General features: G+C 38.6%; 1 protein-coding gene across 4 annotated transcripts in view; it reads left to right on the top strand.

Annotated features, from left to right (window-relative positions):
* sgsm1a (small G protein signaling modulator 1a) overlaps positions 1-16,014 on the top strand; it is a 37,987-nt gene that overhangs the window by 4,050 nt on the left and 17,923 nt on the right. For all 4 annotated transcript variants that reach the window (XM_026186848.1, XM_026186847.1, XM_026186846.1 and 1 more), the window contains exon 3: positions 9,257-9,332. In XM_026186848.1, the coding sequence (XP_026042633.1) occupies positions 9,257-9,332 (76 nt within the window). The remainder of the gene's footprint in view (positions 1-9,256; positions 9,333-16,014) is intronic.

The following is a 16,014-nucleotide window of genomic DNA, read 5'->3' as shown; positions in this document are numbered from 1 at the left end:
CATTTTGAGGACAAAAAAAGCAAATGAATCAAAGTGAGAACTTTTGCAGGTAGTCAAACTGAATAGACTGAGAGATTGACTGTTTATAGAGATTTTTCACTTTAACTGTTTGTGCAGCAAACACAGTGGAGGTCTGTGAATTTCATCATGTTGTGTTGATTGCTTGTGCGTATACTCCTGGTCTCAGGGATTTGTACAAGAACCAGTTCTTCACAGACGTTGCAAGACGGAGACTCTGACTCAGTAGTGAGCAGCTACTAGATACAAAGCAGATTATGGAGTGGCTACAGCACTAATCCAGGGCTGATGCATTCATTTTGCAGGGACAAATGCAGGGAAAACATCAGATATTATTATTGTATTAGAAACTAATATTTCTGAGATTGTTTCATTAAAAACTAGCATCTCAATTCCAAAAAAAGTTAGGATGCTGTGTAAAATGTAATGACCTGCAAATCTGATTATTTTCAGTAGAACATAGAAAAGATATCTATGTTATATTTACAAAAAAAAAAACAACTTTCTCATGAAAAAATATAAAATAAAAATTTTACAGGGGCAACTAAAAGCTGGAAACGTAAGTGGTAATTGCAACTAATTAGTTTGACTGACAGTAGGTCAGGAAGATGATTGGATATAAAAAGAGCATTTTAGAGCGGTAAAGCTCATGAATCTTCAAAAAGAAATTGTGGAAAACTTTCAGAATAATTTTCCTCAATGTAACATTGTGAAGACTCTTTATATCCCATCGTATACGATACATAAAATCATCAACAGATCGGAAAATCTGGAGAACTCTCTGTGTGCAAGGGACAATGATGAAAAGCAATATTGGATGCACGTGATTTTCTGGCTGTCTGGCAGCACCACATTAACCACCACAACAGAACATTTCTGTTGTGGAAGTCACTGCAGGGGCTCAGGAACACTTACAGAAATCACTGTCTGTGAGCACAGTTCACCGTGCCATCCACAAATGCAGGTTACAGCTCTGTGACGCAAAGAAGAAGTCGTATATAAGCATAATCCATAATAATGCTGCCATCTTCTCTGGGACAAAGCTCATAAAAAACAGACTAAGGCAAACTGGAAAACTCTTCTGTGGTCAGAGAAGTCAAAATGTAAAAATCTTTATGGACCATCCGATTTATTTTCAGCTCTCAGTTCAAAAGCCTGCGTCTCTGATGGTATGTGGGTGCATTAGCGCTTCTGAAATTGGCAGTTTGCATAGCTGGAAAATGCACCATCAATGCTGAAAGGTGTATAAAAGTGACTTATTAAAGGAATATATGCCTCCATCCAGATGACTTTTTTTTTTTTCCAGGCAAGGCCATCCACATTTCACCGAGACAATGCTAAACCACACATAGCAGCTGTTACAGCAGCATTGCTTCCTGCACTCCATACAATCCTGACCTTTAACCACTTGAAGACATTTGATGCATCATGAAAGGAAAAATATAACAAAGAAGGCCCAGGACAGCTGAGCAGTTAGAATGCTATGTCATTCAAGAATGGGACAACATCCATCCATCCATTTTCTTCTGTTTAGCCAATTCAGAGTCACGGGGAGGCTGGCGGCTGTCCCAGCGGCCATAGGGCGAGAGGTGGTTTACATCCTGGACAGGTTGTCAGTCTGTCGCAGGGCTAACACAGAGAAACAAAAAACCAGTCAACTCACATTCACACCTATGGGCAATTTTGAATCACCAGTTCACCTAACCCCATTAACTGCCTGTGTTTGGATTGTGGGAGGAGGCCGGAGTACCCGGAGAGAGACAACAATTCAAAATGAGCAAATATTACATATGAAATAGTAAAATGTCTCAGTTTAAAGATTTGATGTTTTCCATGTTCTTCTGTGAAAAAAATGTCAGTTCATGACATTTGGAAATGTGCATTCTGTTTTTATTTACATTTTGCACAACATCCCAAATCTTCCTTTCTTTTTTTGAAAGTAGCCCTAGTGACACTTTTAAATCGATAGGATAGGATTACCTGGCTTTGCTGAGGTGCACTGCTGCTACACTGCTTATAATCAAACTGAACTACAGTACTTCATGCTGTTTAGTATGGCAGTTGAGGCAAATCTGCACAAACTGGACCATGTTATGTGAATGGAGGGCCCTGCTTCCTCTAAAGCTGTCCTGTCTCGACCTCGAATGATACGTCGTGTAAAATTATTTCATGTCAAGGCTGAATATTGACACTGTACAATCAGCGCTTCAAAATCCCACAGCGTCCTCGTAAAGGTGCCGTCATCAGAAAGACGTTTTAGAAAAGCCACCCTGTGGTTAGAGTACCTTGGAACTGTTTTGGGCTGTCTTTTGGTTATATTGACCTTTATGGTGGCATCACATTCGCTGCCATTTTTACAGCTGATCACTCTTTTCATTCGGTATTAAGCTGTAATTCACATAATGGAATCGTGATTCAGCTGGACCTCTTTATAAGAGAACTGCAGCTCCATGTGCCGTAGATTAACATGAATAACAGTAATTATTTTTTTCATTGTGCGCTCCCTTCATTCAGCATTAGACTTAGTGATTATGAATAATGTAGGATGGAGATTTTAATGCAAGGAGCTTTCTCTCTCCCTCTTATTTCCTTTCTCTGCTCTTGGAGGAGTTAATTGGAATACTCAAAAGATCCTTTATCACTCATGCTGTTGCCTTCAAGCAGACTCATCGTGCTTTGCTGATGAAATGAATCATTTTTTTCTCTAAATTTTCAGTTTTTTCTTAAATCTCAGTGAGAATATATTGTTTCTTGGGTGATATTGTAGCACATATGGTTGCTTTAAAAAGTAAAGTCTGGGTGGTATTTCTGCTTTATTGATGCCAGAGTAACAAGATGACGACAGCACGGCGCATCTAGATATTAATAGTGGCTGTCGGAGAGCCGCATTCAGCCTCTTATTTCAGAGATGAATGAATGTTTGCGCGTCCTTTTGGCGGAAGTGATCCACTGTGAGACTCGTGACGTCTCCATAGAAACCTGTAGGTTGTCTGTGCTTAGACGTTTTACCATATAAATTCCTCAGAGGCCTGATCTGTAGCCCAGACGAGAGAGATGAGGAGGGTGCTTCCTCAAGTTAGCAGTCAGTTTTCTGTGTGTCAGATGCACTGAGAAAAAAAATTGGTGCATATAAAAGCCCTCTGTGTTTTAAGCGTTTGTGTGTGTGTTTGCGTGAACGCAGGCTTTTATATAATCATTAACGGAGCTGGTGTGCATCACAGTGACTGCCACTTTCTCTGGCGTGTCGGCAGTGTGAATCATTTCTGTTGATGCTAAAGAAAACAATGCTACTGATGCGAACAGTCCAAGTTTGAGTAATGACTGCTGTCTAATTAGTGAGTTGTTTTGCTTTTTTTTTTATTCCAGGCTTCTGGGTTCATTTGTCGTCCAAGTATTTAGAAAAAAAAAAGATTTGTGGATTTAATTTGTCATCTTGCATAAACAGTGAGAGCTCAGTTGGCAGATTTTCTTAGCAGTGTTTGTGCATCTGTTACATTTTCGTGCCTGTAGTCTCCGTCTTAAAAATAGGGGTAGGAAATGCAGTGTTGTACTCTATATTGCCAAAAGTATTCACTCACCCATCCAAATCATTGAATTCAGCTGTTCAAATCACTTCCATGGCCACAGGTGTATAGAATCAAACACCTAGGCATGCAGACTGCTTCTACAAACATTTGTGAAAGAATGGGACGCTCTCAGGAGGTCAGTGAATTCCAACATGGTATTGTGATAGGATGCCACCTCTGCAACAAGTCCAGTCCTCGCTACTAAATATTCCACAGTCAACTGTTAGTGGTATTATAACAAAGTGACAGTGACTGGGAATGACAGCAACTCAGCCATGAAGTAGAAGGCCACGTAACATCACAGAGCGGGGTCAGTGGATGCTGAGGTGCATAGTGCCCAGGGGTTGCCAGCTTTCTGCAGAGTCAATCGCTACAGACCTCCAAACTTCATGTGGCCTTCCGATTAGCTCAAGAGAAGTGTGTAGAGAGCTTCATGGAATGGGTTTGCATGACCAAGCAGCTGCATCTGAGCCTTGCATCACCAAGCACAATGCAGAGTGGGATTATGGGTTGTTTTTCAGGAGTTTGGCTCAGTCCTTTAGTTCTAGTTAAAGGAACTCGTAATGTTTCAGCATACCAAGACATTTTTGGACAATTTCATGTTTGTGGAACTTTGTGGGAACGGTTTTGGGGATGTTCCAACACGACTGCACATGTGCACAAAGCAAGGTCCACAAAGACATGTATAAGGGAGCTTGGTGTGGAAGAACTTGACTGGCCTGCACAGAGTCCAACCCAAAAGAACACCTCTGGGATGAATTAAAGCAGAGATTACGAGTTAGGCCTTCTTGTCCAACATCAGTGTTTGAGTTCACCACATGATCTGAATAATTGCATTGTGCTTGGTCATTGTGCTTGATTGATTGATTGATTGGTAATTTATTTCAACATGTGAACAATATACAAGTACATTTAGAAAAGAAATAAGAGAGAAAAAAAATACTATACAAATTACATACAAAAAACCATTCTGATTAATTTACATGTTGAAAGGGAGTGGGAAGAAGTATACACTTATTTAATCCCACCCCTTTGCCATAAATTATCAGTGAATATTTAGTCAGCTTCCTTACTGATATAATTTGTAATAAAAATAGTGAACAGATTTCTGATATACTATATACTATAATATCACATCATGAATTTTTTGTTTGTTTGTTTTTAAATAGAGACATTCACTTAATTTAAATATTTTCCTTTTCTTTATAGATCGAGAAGATAATATTTTTATAACTCTTTTTGAACAGTTTTATGTTTGGACATTGCTTTAATTCCATATTCAGTTTGTTCCATAGTTTCACTCCATGAACAGAAACACAAAAGCCTTTTCTTGTAGTACGTACCTTCATTGTTTTGAAGTTACAAAAACCCCTTAAATTATAACTTCCTTCTTTCAAAAAAAAACATACTCTGAATATTACCTGGCAGTTCTTTATTTTTTGCTTTGAATAGAATTTGTGCTGTTTGGAATTTCACTATATCGTCAATTTTCAATATTTCAGACTGCAAAAATAGTGAGTTTGTATGTTCCCTATAACCTGCATTGTGGATGATTCGAATTGCTTTCTTTTGAAGAGTAAAAAGTGAATGTAATGTGGTTTTATAGTTATTGCCCCAGACCTCTGCACAATAGCTTAAGTATGGTGAAACCAGTGAACAGTAGAGAATATGAAGTGATGTTCTGTCGAATACCTGTTTTGCCTTGTTTAGTACTGCAATGCTTCGTAATACTTTGGAATGAATATATCTTACGTGAGCTCTCCAGTTAAGTTTTTCATCTATTATTACCCCCAGAAATTTATTTTCACTGACTCTTTCAATATCAACACCTTTTATTTGAATCTTTGCATTTGTATTTAAACTACTATTTCCAAATAACATCAGTTTAGATTTATTCAAATTTAATGATAATTTGTTTTTATCAAGCCAGAACTTCACTTTACTTATTTCATTAGTCATATCCTCCAATAAATTCTGCAGATCATCACCAGAGCAAAAAATGTTTGTATCGTCAGCAAAGAGAACCATTTTTAATACTTTGGACACTTTACAGATGTCGTTAATGTACAAGTTGAAGAATTTTGGACCCAAAACTGACCCTTGGGGTACACCACAAGCAATGTCCATACATAAGGAGCAACCACCATTTATTTTCACAAACTGCTTTCTGTCACTTAAATAACTCCGGACCCAATCTAAAACTACCCCTCTGACACCATAACGTTCCAGTTTTCTTATTAATATATCATGATCTATAGTGTCAAATGCCTTTGTCAAGTCTATGAATAACCCAGCCACATATTGCTTTTTGTCTATGGAATTTGTGATGTATTCTATTGAATCTAATAGTGCCGATGATGTTGATCTGCTTGATCTGAATCCGTACTGACTCTCAGTGAGTAGTTTATGTTTATCTATAAATTTTTCCAGTCTGTTTTTAAACAGTTTTTCAAGAACTTTTGAGAATTGAGGTAGTAAAGAGACAGGCCTGTAGTTTGTGAAATGGTGTTTGTTTCCAGATTTGTATAGAGGTATAACTTTTGCTCTTTTCATTCTGTCTGGAAATCGACCAGTTTGAAATGATAAATTACAGATGTATGTAAATGGTTTTATAATAGCCTCAATGACTCTTTTAACCACTATCATATCAATATCATTACAATCCAAAGATTTGTGATTTTTACATTTTTTTGACAATTTCAAGAACTTCATTTTCATCAACGGCTGTGAGAAACATAGAATATGGATTTCTGTCAATCAGTGTATCGGGTTTTTCCTGTGCTTTCCCAGGATGAGTGATTGTTCTTGCTAAATTTGGTCCAGCAGTTACAAAGAATTCATTGAGACTATTTGCCACAACATCCATATTGTATTCTTCATGGTCATTACAAATGAAATACTTGGGATAGTTCTTGCCTGCAGCTTCTAGAAGAATAGTCAAAAATTCCCATAAACATACTCCTGAATCTTGTGGAAAGCCTTTTCCAAGCAAAATATAAAGACGTGGTGGGTGACTCAAGATTTTTGCACAGTATTAAACATCACTATATAAACTTACCAGTACTGCCAAATGTCTGAGTAACTTTATTCAAGTATAAAAAGTACTTTTCAGTTATTATAGTTAACCTCTCACTTAAAATCAAATTTAAGTGAGAGGTTAACACTTTTCACCTCATTTGTTTGAGAACTAGATTAGCATTTTATAAATGAACAATAAACATAAACGTCAGATGCTATGCTTAGAATAAATATCAACAGTAAGGTAGCTAAAATTACTGTCATCTTGATTAACAGCAGTACTTAAATTCCTCATAGCCAGTAGTAATAGTTAGATAATAGCCAGCCTTTAAGTACTGTGTGCCTTCATATTTTAACAGCTCATGTTTGCTTAAATAAAGATCTGAATGCCAAATGGATGACCTGAAGTGATTTAATTATCTCTGTTTTCTTACAGTAAATGTGAGATCAAAATACAGGTGGCATAATCCATTTATGTATAGTGAGTAAACTAGTAATGAAATTATTAATCAATTTAATTGTGCCATAGTGGAAAATCCAATCTGAAGATAGAACTTTATCTGGTGGAAAATATTATGATCCCGCTGTAAATTTCATTGCCTTACAGTTGCAGAAGTGCCACACAGAGAAAATATTTGCCCATGCCACCGAAATATAGAGTTAATGTGCTGGAGAAGGTGTGTGTGTGTGTGTGTGTGTGTGTGTGTGTGTGTGTGTGTGTGTGTGTGTGTGTGTGTGTGTGTGTGTGTGTGTGTGTGTGTGTGTGTCCGTAAGTCAATGTCTTTGTGTGTAGTGGGTGAACCTGGCAGTGCAATATGGTCATTGTGGACAGACTCATTTCAACAGGAAATTACAGCTATCTGTGTGGCCGTGTCCAGGGCTTGATACTTTCCATGCATATTGCAGACCAGTGCCCACACAGTAGGATGTCTCCATAGCCACCAGAGCAGCTGATACACCCAGTCATCTTAACTATTGGCTATACAGTTAGTGCCTTATATTATCCGACTACTTACCTTTTTTTTTGTAGTTTTGCCTCTGTGCACCTCCACAGTGGATACAATCTTTATGTGATCGATATGCAGATTTTTAGCTTTAACAAAAATCTTAGCAGTAAATGGTTTGGAATTACAACTATTTTTACCCACAGTTCCCCACTTTCAGAAGATCAAAAGTAATTAAACAAGCTAACATCATTTTAAATACGAGGATTATTTTAATAATCGGATGAAAATCCTTTGCAGTCAAAGACTACCTGAAGTCTAGAAAGACAGGGACATCACCAAATTCTGTTTCCTCCCTTTAACTGTTATGTTATACCTTTTCTGCAACCACCTACTGCAGTTGTTGCTTGTTTGTGGGTTTTTCTGGCCTTTGGCAATCATGTTCTGTTTGACTGAAACAGGTGACTGATTTGGCCATTAAAGAATATTTTATTTCCCTTGAGAAAACCTTGGGTTGCTTTTGCAGTCTGCTTTTGGCTGCTCTTTATTTGCACTGCGCAGTGTTGTCTGTTCATTTCTGCAGCATTTGTCTGATCTGAGCAGAGGGTATAGCCCTGTACACTTCTGAATTCATCTTTATAGACTGCTTCTATCAGCAGTCACATGTTCAATAAACAGTAGTGACCTGCTTCGACTGGAAAACATACAGTGCGTGCCGAAGCCTCCACCATGTTTGACAGATAATGTGGTGTCAGATCATGAGTTGATTCATCCTGATTTCATCTGACCAAATATTTGTTCTGAACTGTGCAGGCTGGTTTAGATGTTTTCTGACAAAGTCTAATCTGGCCTACTTCTTCCTGAGTGTAACCAGTAGTTACAGCCTGATGATGGCCTCCCTCATTTGGACCTCATATTGAGAGTTCCAGTGAACAGCTACCAATTGCAAGTTTAGTCAACCCGGGGTCATCTGTCTACTAAATGCATTGTGGAATAACGAGGCAACAGGCCTCACTTGGTCATGAAACCAGGTGTCAGACAAATGTCCAATCACTTTTCATCCATATTTCCCTTGATAACATGTATGTGTAGAACATGTTGCTATTCTTAAGCAGTTAATGCAATGCTTTTGTTAAACTCCTCGATTAAAAGCTGAAAGTCTGCACATCAGTCTGTTGATTGATTTGTTTGGTTTTTTAGTTCCACTGTGGTGGTTCACAACTATAAAAATGTGTCATTGTCCAAAATCTTATGGCTCTAACTGTAGCTGTTGGCATGTGATCAGAGAGAGGGACAGATCCCAGAGATGACAAAACCTGAATAATAGCCATTTCTGATGTCTGACCCTCTCTATCCTTATTTAAAAAACAAGTTGGGCTTTGATTTATTTGGATGTGAAAAGTAAGAAACAAGGGTCTGTGATGAACTCCCATCCCTTCCCTTTTCTCCTTCCACACCCAAATATATCTCCTTCATTTCCCAGTAGTTTGAGATGAGAGCTGGTGACTCATCCACCAACTTAACATGCATTCTTCCTTCTTCAGTGTCCCTCCCACCTTAATTTCAAACCCCAGTTCATCACTGAGCTCATTTTTATGCACAAAATTACATTAGATTTGAAATATCTATTTATCTTCCTGTGCCACCAAATTTTGCCTGTTGTGGTATATTATTGAATGAGTCACCCAACATCTGCCATGTCATTGACAGGTGAAGCAGATTATGGAAGAAGCTGTCACCAGGAAATTTGTCCACGAAGACAGCAGCCATATTGTGTCCTTTTGTGGTGAGTAATCAAACAAATTGTGAAGCTTTTGCTCTCCAAGTAATTCTGTAATGCTGGAACGGCTTAATGTCAGCTTATTTCAGTCAAGTTACTCAGAACTCTTTCTCTTGTTTATCTTTCGCTCTGAATGTCGAACTATACAACCTGATCTTACGTTTCTCTTAAAAGTGGCCTAAAACTCATGATTAATTTCAACCATTAAAATATTATCAATTATACATGATGCCTTGCTCAAAATTACTTCACACAAATCATACTTGCTTATATCTCACAAGTCATTTATTGATTACAGGACAAAATTAAAAACAAAGCAATCGCAGTGATACTTCTCTTAACCATTAAGCCACTTCATTGCACTTTTTTCTGCTTTTTTGCTTTTTGCTTTTTTTTTGCTTTTTTCTGCTTTTTTTCAACCAAACAACTGCTACTGTTATAACTTGCACATTACGTTTCTCAATTTATATATTTGTCCGTGATTTTTGTCATATCGTAAGACGATTTGTTTTGTGTGTTCCGCTGTTGTACGGCACTACGTTGCCTGGCGGAAGGATCGGGGTTCAAGAGTGGTATGTTAGTCACATGTCCGTCCGCCAGGCAACGTAGTGCCGTACGAAGTAGCGCGAAAAACAAACTTCAAAGTAGCGCTACGCGTTCAGCGGGAGTCGTGGATGATGAGCGGCGATAAACTTGCAAGTTATGCCCAAAAAGCAAGTTATGCCCAACTCCACCGGTGGATTCTGACAGCGTGGAAAAGTGTGAAAACATCCACGATCACCAACGGATTTTGAAGGGCTGGACTGCTGCATGATGGAGAGGAGGACACCGCCACGGCCCTTCTGAGGGTGTTCGACTCTGACACTGACAACGAGGATTTCTTTGGTTTTGAAAGTGACAACGAAGGAGAGAAGAAGAGTGGATGACGAAGCCATCATGAGCCTGTTTGTATCCGACACTGGAGAAGAGGACTTTGGTGGTTTTAGAGCGCAGGAAGAAGAGAAAGATGGTGAATGACTGACTTTTCTTCTTGTTAAAGCTGTGTCACTGCACCTGAGCCTAAAAGGTAGGCCGAATCTATTTTTCTGGTGTGCTGTAGGCTACTGTTATGTACTACATGTGCAAATATGTACCCATAACTTGTTTTTCAAAATATTAATAAAAGTGATGTCTCCAAACAGCCATCTCTTTCCTGACAATTCCCTTTGTGCATATTCTCTTACATATGATAAGTCAACATTGAAACACCTGCGGCTTTTGGTCAGGTGCGGCTAATGTATGTACAAAACAGGATTTTCCCCTGATTTTAGCTTGTGCGGCTAATATTTAGGTGCGCTTTGTAGTCCGGGAAATACGGTACTAATTTATTGGAAGTTACATGTCTACTTTTAATGCACAGGTACAATACACAACCTGTACTTTTCAAGTTATTCTAAATATTCTTACTATTCAAACATCTTTCAGTATCCTGCTCTGTTTGCACACAACAACCTGGGTTTGCCACTTATCTGTACTTTAATTTTAATAACTGTACAGTATTGTTTTGGTAACTATTGTCCATGATGTAAATATGTAAAGATTTTGAGTGCTTCTGTTCTAAGACAATTAAAGGATTATTCTATTCTATTTACACTCATTCCAACGCCACTAACTGAATTTAATTTCTTTAATTAATATTAGATTAATCAATATTCTCATGTAGAGTTATTGATAACAGTGAGATGTTCAGTACATTCAAAGAAAATTTGGTTGTTACAAAGAAATTATCCATTGGTCTGTGTTATAGAATTAGTTTTTCCACAAGGAGAGATGGTGGATGGTGGATGAGTGTGTCAATGCCTACTGCATTAACAGCAGGCAGTGACACACTTTTAGCACAAGAGTATATTTATTGTTCAGTACAAATAAGAGATATTTAAAGTTCAGTCCTTTACCAAGTGTTTTTGTTCTTGCCTCCAAATCACACTTCTGGATTGCAGTATGATTAGTGCGAGAAACACACTGCCCACATGCAGGTGGTCACGCTCATCGGATGTCTGGCTCAGACCGGAGCTGTAATCAATAACAAGATATATTTGTGGATTTAAGTGTGAATAAAATGACTCTCAGCTTGCAGAAAAGGTGATATTTTTACTAGCTGTGTGCAAAGACAAAGACTGTTGGGGGGGAAAAGGCATGGCGTAACACAGACCATCATTATTAATGGGAAATAAATAATTTCTAATGGTGTTCAGATTAGAACCTAAACTCTGACTCTTGGGATGATTGGTTAGGCCAGGACAAAGCAAGTTATGCGTATTTATGGGGTTTTTTTTAAATGTCACAAAACACACAGGTTAAGTAAAAAAAATAAAAAATTAAAAAGTTACTCTGAAGCTCCGGGAATCAAACCATGAATAAAGCTGAACACTGGCAGAAAATAAGGCATGTGACAGAATAACAACTAACAAAGGGATAGACAGAGCTGTTAATACCATAGACTGTATTTAAAAGATGGACATCACCAGCGTGACATCACCCATTGGACTCAAGCATTGGCATTTTGGCCATGGTTATGGTTTGTTTTTGTTTTATAAACCAGCAGTGGCCATATTTGGAAAAGAAGGTGGTGTCATCAGCAAATCTGGGTAGCAAGCTGCATCCATGAACTGTACGACTGCGACATAGAGAAATTAATTAGTGATGAGACTAACAAAAGACTAAAATTTGAATCACCAAAACTGGAGCAAAAAGTCTGTGCCATATTACTTGTCAGATAATTTAACTGAAAATGCTTCAAAAGCACCAACAGCACAAATGTAGCAGAGAAGTCCAGTTCAGTGACTCTAGTTAACAGAGGTGAAGGAGAAAACTATCTATAGAGACAAAAACATCCTTTTGTTGATTTAAAGATAAGCTTTTTCACATTGGATTCTTGACTTTGACTTCTTTGACTTGACTTTTTTCCACTTTAGCGCATGCCTCGTGTGGCCACTAGAGGAACTGCACGCGGCACACCCACACTGGCTTCATTTTACATGCCCAGAGGCTGTAAATACTCAGACTAGGGAAGAGAATTAAGTAGGGAAAAATATTAAATAAGCAAAATATCCCATTAAAAAAAAGGCCTGTGGCGTAAATGATATCATTCTACTACTGTATAAAAAATGTGCAAGGAGGTGTACCAGTGATAATAAAGAGAAACTGGTGTTGTCTATAGGCTTGTAATTGCGCACTTGCATTACTCAGACTAATTGGATCAGACTAATATCAAAGAAGGAAAAGTAAATTAGACGCTGCAGAAACAGTGACTTACCTCTTAGTGTCATTGTTTGAAGAAATTCATTTAGAGGTATGTGAAATCAAAAATAAGCTGATTTAGAAATCAATGTTGTTTCCTTTTTGGGTTCTTATGTAAGCTCACTCCCTCATAATGTCCGTGTAGAGCCTGTTTGGGTTATTATCATAGTAGGAAAAGAATTTGCAGCACAGCTTGAACCTATTTAACAACCATAAGTGAATAATGTTGGACATCCTTCCTATCCAGTAATCAGCTTACCCCAAATCTCTTTTTTGTAGTTTTATTTTTCTGCAGGAGGGTTATGAAAATAATTTGTCACAGAGCTCAGATTTTTGTTACAGTGCAGCTAAAAGACTTCTTTAATACCTCTCAGTGTTGTGTTGTGTTGTGTTGTGGGGGGCAGGGTTGTGCCTTTTATGTGTATCCGGTGGTGCTTTCATGTTTCATTTCAACGGTCTCAGCCTGCACTGTGGACATTATCTGTTGGATCATCTAATAGCCTGATTTAATAGCTGCTGTTCTGTCTGAGGTACATCTTTCATCTACTGCTGTCATACCAGTACCAGTGGCAATTCAGCAGCAGGATGACCCTCTCATCTCTGGGTTGTTGTTTTTTTGGGGGGTAGGGGCTCCTGCTACTACATGTCTTTCAGATGTGGTCTATACAGAGAGTGAGAGTGCGTGGAAGATGGGAGAAAAAACTCTGGGGAGCAATTAAGTTCCAAAGCCCAAGCTAGTGTGATGAGCTGCCCAGGCAGAGGCTAAAATGCTGTTAGTGCAGAGGGAATGCAAAAGCTGTTCACTTGAATTTTTAAAAAAAAAATGTCATAATAAAGATAAAATGCTTTTGAACACTGTACCATTAAAATAAATGATCATCAGCAAATGTGAGCACCTCTATAAAATCAAAGGGCTTGGCAGTTTTATGAGGAACAACTGTTGGTTCTCATCTATTTCCAAACAATTTGAAGTCTATCATACTACAGTAAGAAATATTATTCACAAGTGGAAAATATTCAAAACAGACATCTTCCCAGGAGTGGCCTCTCAGCAGGTATTCCCCCAAAGTCAGGCTGTGTAATCAGAGAAACCCAAGAGCTACATCTCAGACTCTACAGGCACCAGTTAGCATGTTAAATACTTCCTGAAGCTAAAGTAAGATTGTCAACAAGTGTCCTCCACTTTTGCTGTTGGTAGTGGAAGTATTTTGAGCGCACATACACTGTTTTGTTGCCATACAGTTTTAAAGAAGCACAGTGTAATAAGCAGTCAGGCCAGCAGTATCACATAAAAGATTATCCTTGGACCCTAAGACTAGCTTTGCATGATTGACAGTTCAAAATAATGCTCATATGTCTTATGTTTACCGTTAATGCACCCTTCTCGGTTCATTCACTGTCCAAAAAGTTGTTCTCTGACTGACTCCTATTCTGAAAAAGAAGGTTAGATCAGCAGGTGGGTATTCTTTTTCAGCTTACAGCCAGAGTTAGGTGTCTACGATTTCCACATCAGGGATACACGCACAGTAGAAAGAAAATGCCTAAAAGTGAGCAGAGAGGAGGAGGCTGAAGTTAACAGGGGTTACGTCATTATTGGAGATGTTTAATACGAGCATTCGTGGTGTGATATTATTTATGTGACAGAAATAAAGGGGAAAACAAACACATTCTAAATATTTCACTAGCAACTCTGTTTTAAAACTCAAATCTTACTGAAATTGGGCTGCTAATAACTTTTTAGAACCTCGTGCTGACTCATTCCCACAGACTCTCTCTCCCGTTCATTTGCTGAGATCCACAACACAAATGCCTTGGACGAAGTGTTGTTCAGCTGTGTCACTGCCAAGAGTCTCCTAATGCACTCAGTTGCCACAGATACAGGATGATTAGAGGCAATTTTCTGTATTAGCTGTTTTCACCATTAGGGACTGAATCCATGCATGTGATGCTCATTTTCTTCACACTACATGATTTTTGTGATTGTAATTGCATTAAATAGTTCAGATAAAACTATTCACTTCACTAAAGAAGTTGAAATTCCTGTATTGAAAAAAGTGAGTAACAGGTTTCCCTTTTTCTAAAACTATGAGTACTTCTGCAACAGATGTTGGTTGTAATTGCAGAGGATTTAATTTAAGTGATGCTGCAGAGATTGTGACATAAGCTTCCACAAAAGTGTAGAGGTTTAAAGCTTTATTGCTTTCAGCTTTGGCATCGGAGACGACTTAGCTGAAATGGTGAAAGGGTAAAGGGCATGAAGTATATTTGGAGGCCTTTTAATATAGTCATGACATTCAGCATGTTGCCCTTAGAAAGATGTGAGGGATAATTAGCAAAAAATGTTCAGGGTGGGGAAAACTGAGCCTTTTAATGGCTGTGCTGGAGTAAAATCTTGTAAACCAGATTTTAACAGTGACAGAGAAAGTCCATAAAAAAGGGGTGGGGTGAAGGAAAGAGTGACAGTGTTTAGTGGGGTGAAGATGGTAGAAAGACAACGATCATGATGCCGATGATTCGGCGCTGGCCCTCCCTCCCTCTGCTCATCTCGCTCTCTCGTGAGTTGCCATGGCAACCCCAGCCTTCCCCCTGAACCCATGTGAACAGAGCTACGGGATTAGTCCTGAAAGAGGACTCAAATGTCAACACAGCTCCAGGCGCTGCCACGTAGACCTGAAAGGGAACGGGGGGTGTCTTATTCTTTGCCACGGTCAAGTGACTGTGCAAGTGTGTCCACATGCCTTTAACTTGTGGGCCGCTTACTGGGTAAACTGGAAGATTATCTGATGGTTTGGCATATTTAATAGTGTATTGTAACCAGGAAAACAGTTTAGCAAATGGTCATTCATCAAATAAGAAAACAAACAGGTCACATGACAGATGCTAGATCTCTACAGTGTAAATGCACTGAACGTACATACATGTAGACTATACAAATACACAGTATTAACTTATTAAAGTAACTTCTATGTTGTGGAGTACAGCTTAGAAACTTGAGCTTTAGAACGGTCATCTTGGTTTTCTCTTTCGATATGTAAAACTAAAACAGAACAGAGAACCAATCACATGGCAGTAGCTCAGTGCATTTAGCCATGTAGTCATCATAGTCGAGATGACCTGCTGAAATTCAGATTGACCATCACAAGAAAGGTGATTGAAAGAAGATTAATAAGGTTGATGGTCTCATGAGTCGCTATTCCTGCTGTGGCATCCGGATGGTAGGGGCAGAAAGTGGTATGAACAACGTGGAGACATGGATCCATCCTGCCTTGTATCAATGGTTCAGGCTAGTGGTGCTGTGAAGGTGTGGGGGATATATTTTCTCGGCACACTTTTGGCTTCCTTAGTATCAGCCAAGCGTTGTTTAATCACCACAGAGGATTGTTTCTGACCATGTCCATCCCTTTATGAC

This window comes from Astatotilapia calliptera, chromosome 12, assembly GCF_900246225.1.
Source record: "Astatotilapia calliptera chromosome 12, fAstCal1.2, whole genome shotgun sequence".
NCBI lineage: Eukaryota > Metazoa > Chordata > Actinopteri > Cichliformes > Cichlidae > Astatotilapia > Astatotilapia calliptera.
This window is presented reverse-complemented; position numbering and strand designations above follow the sequence as displayed.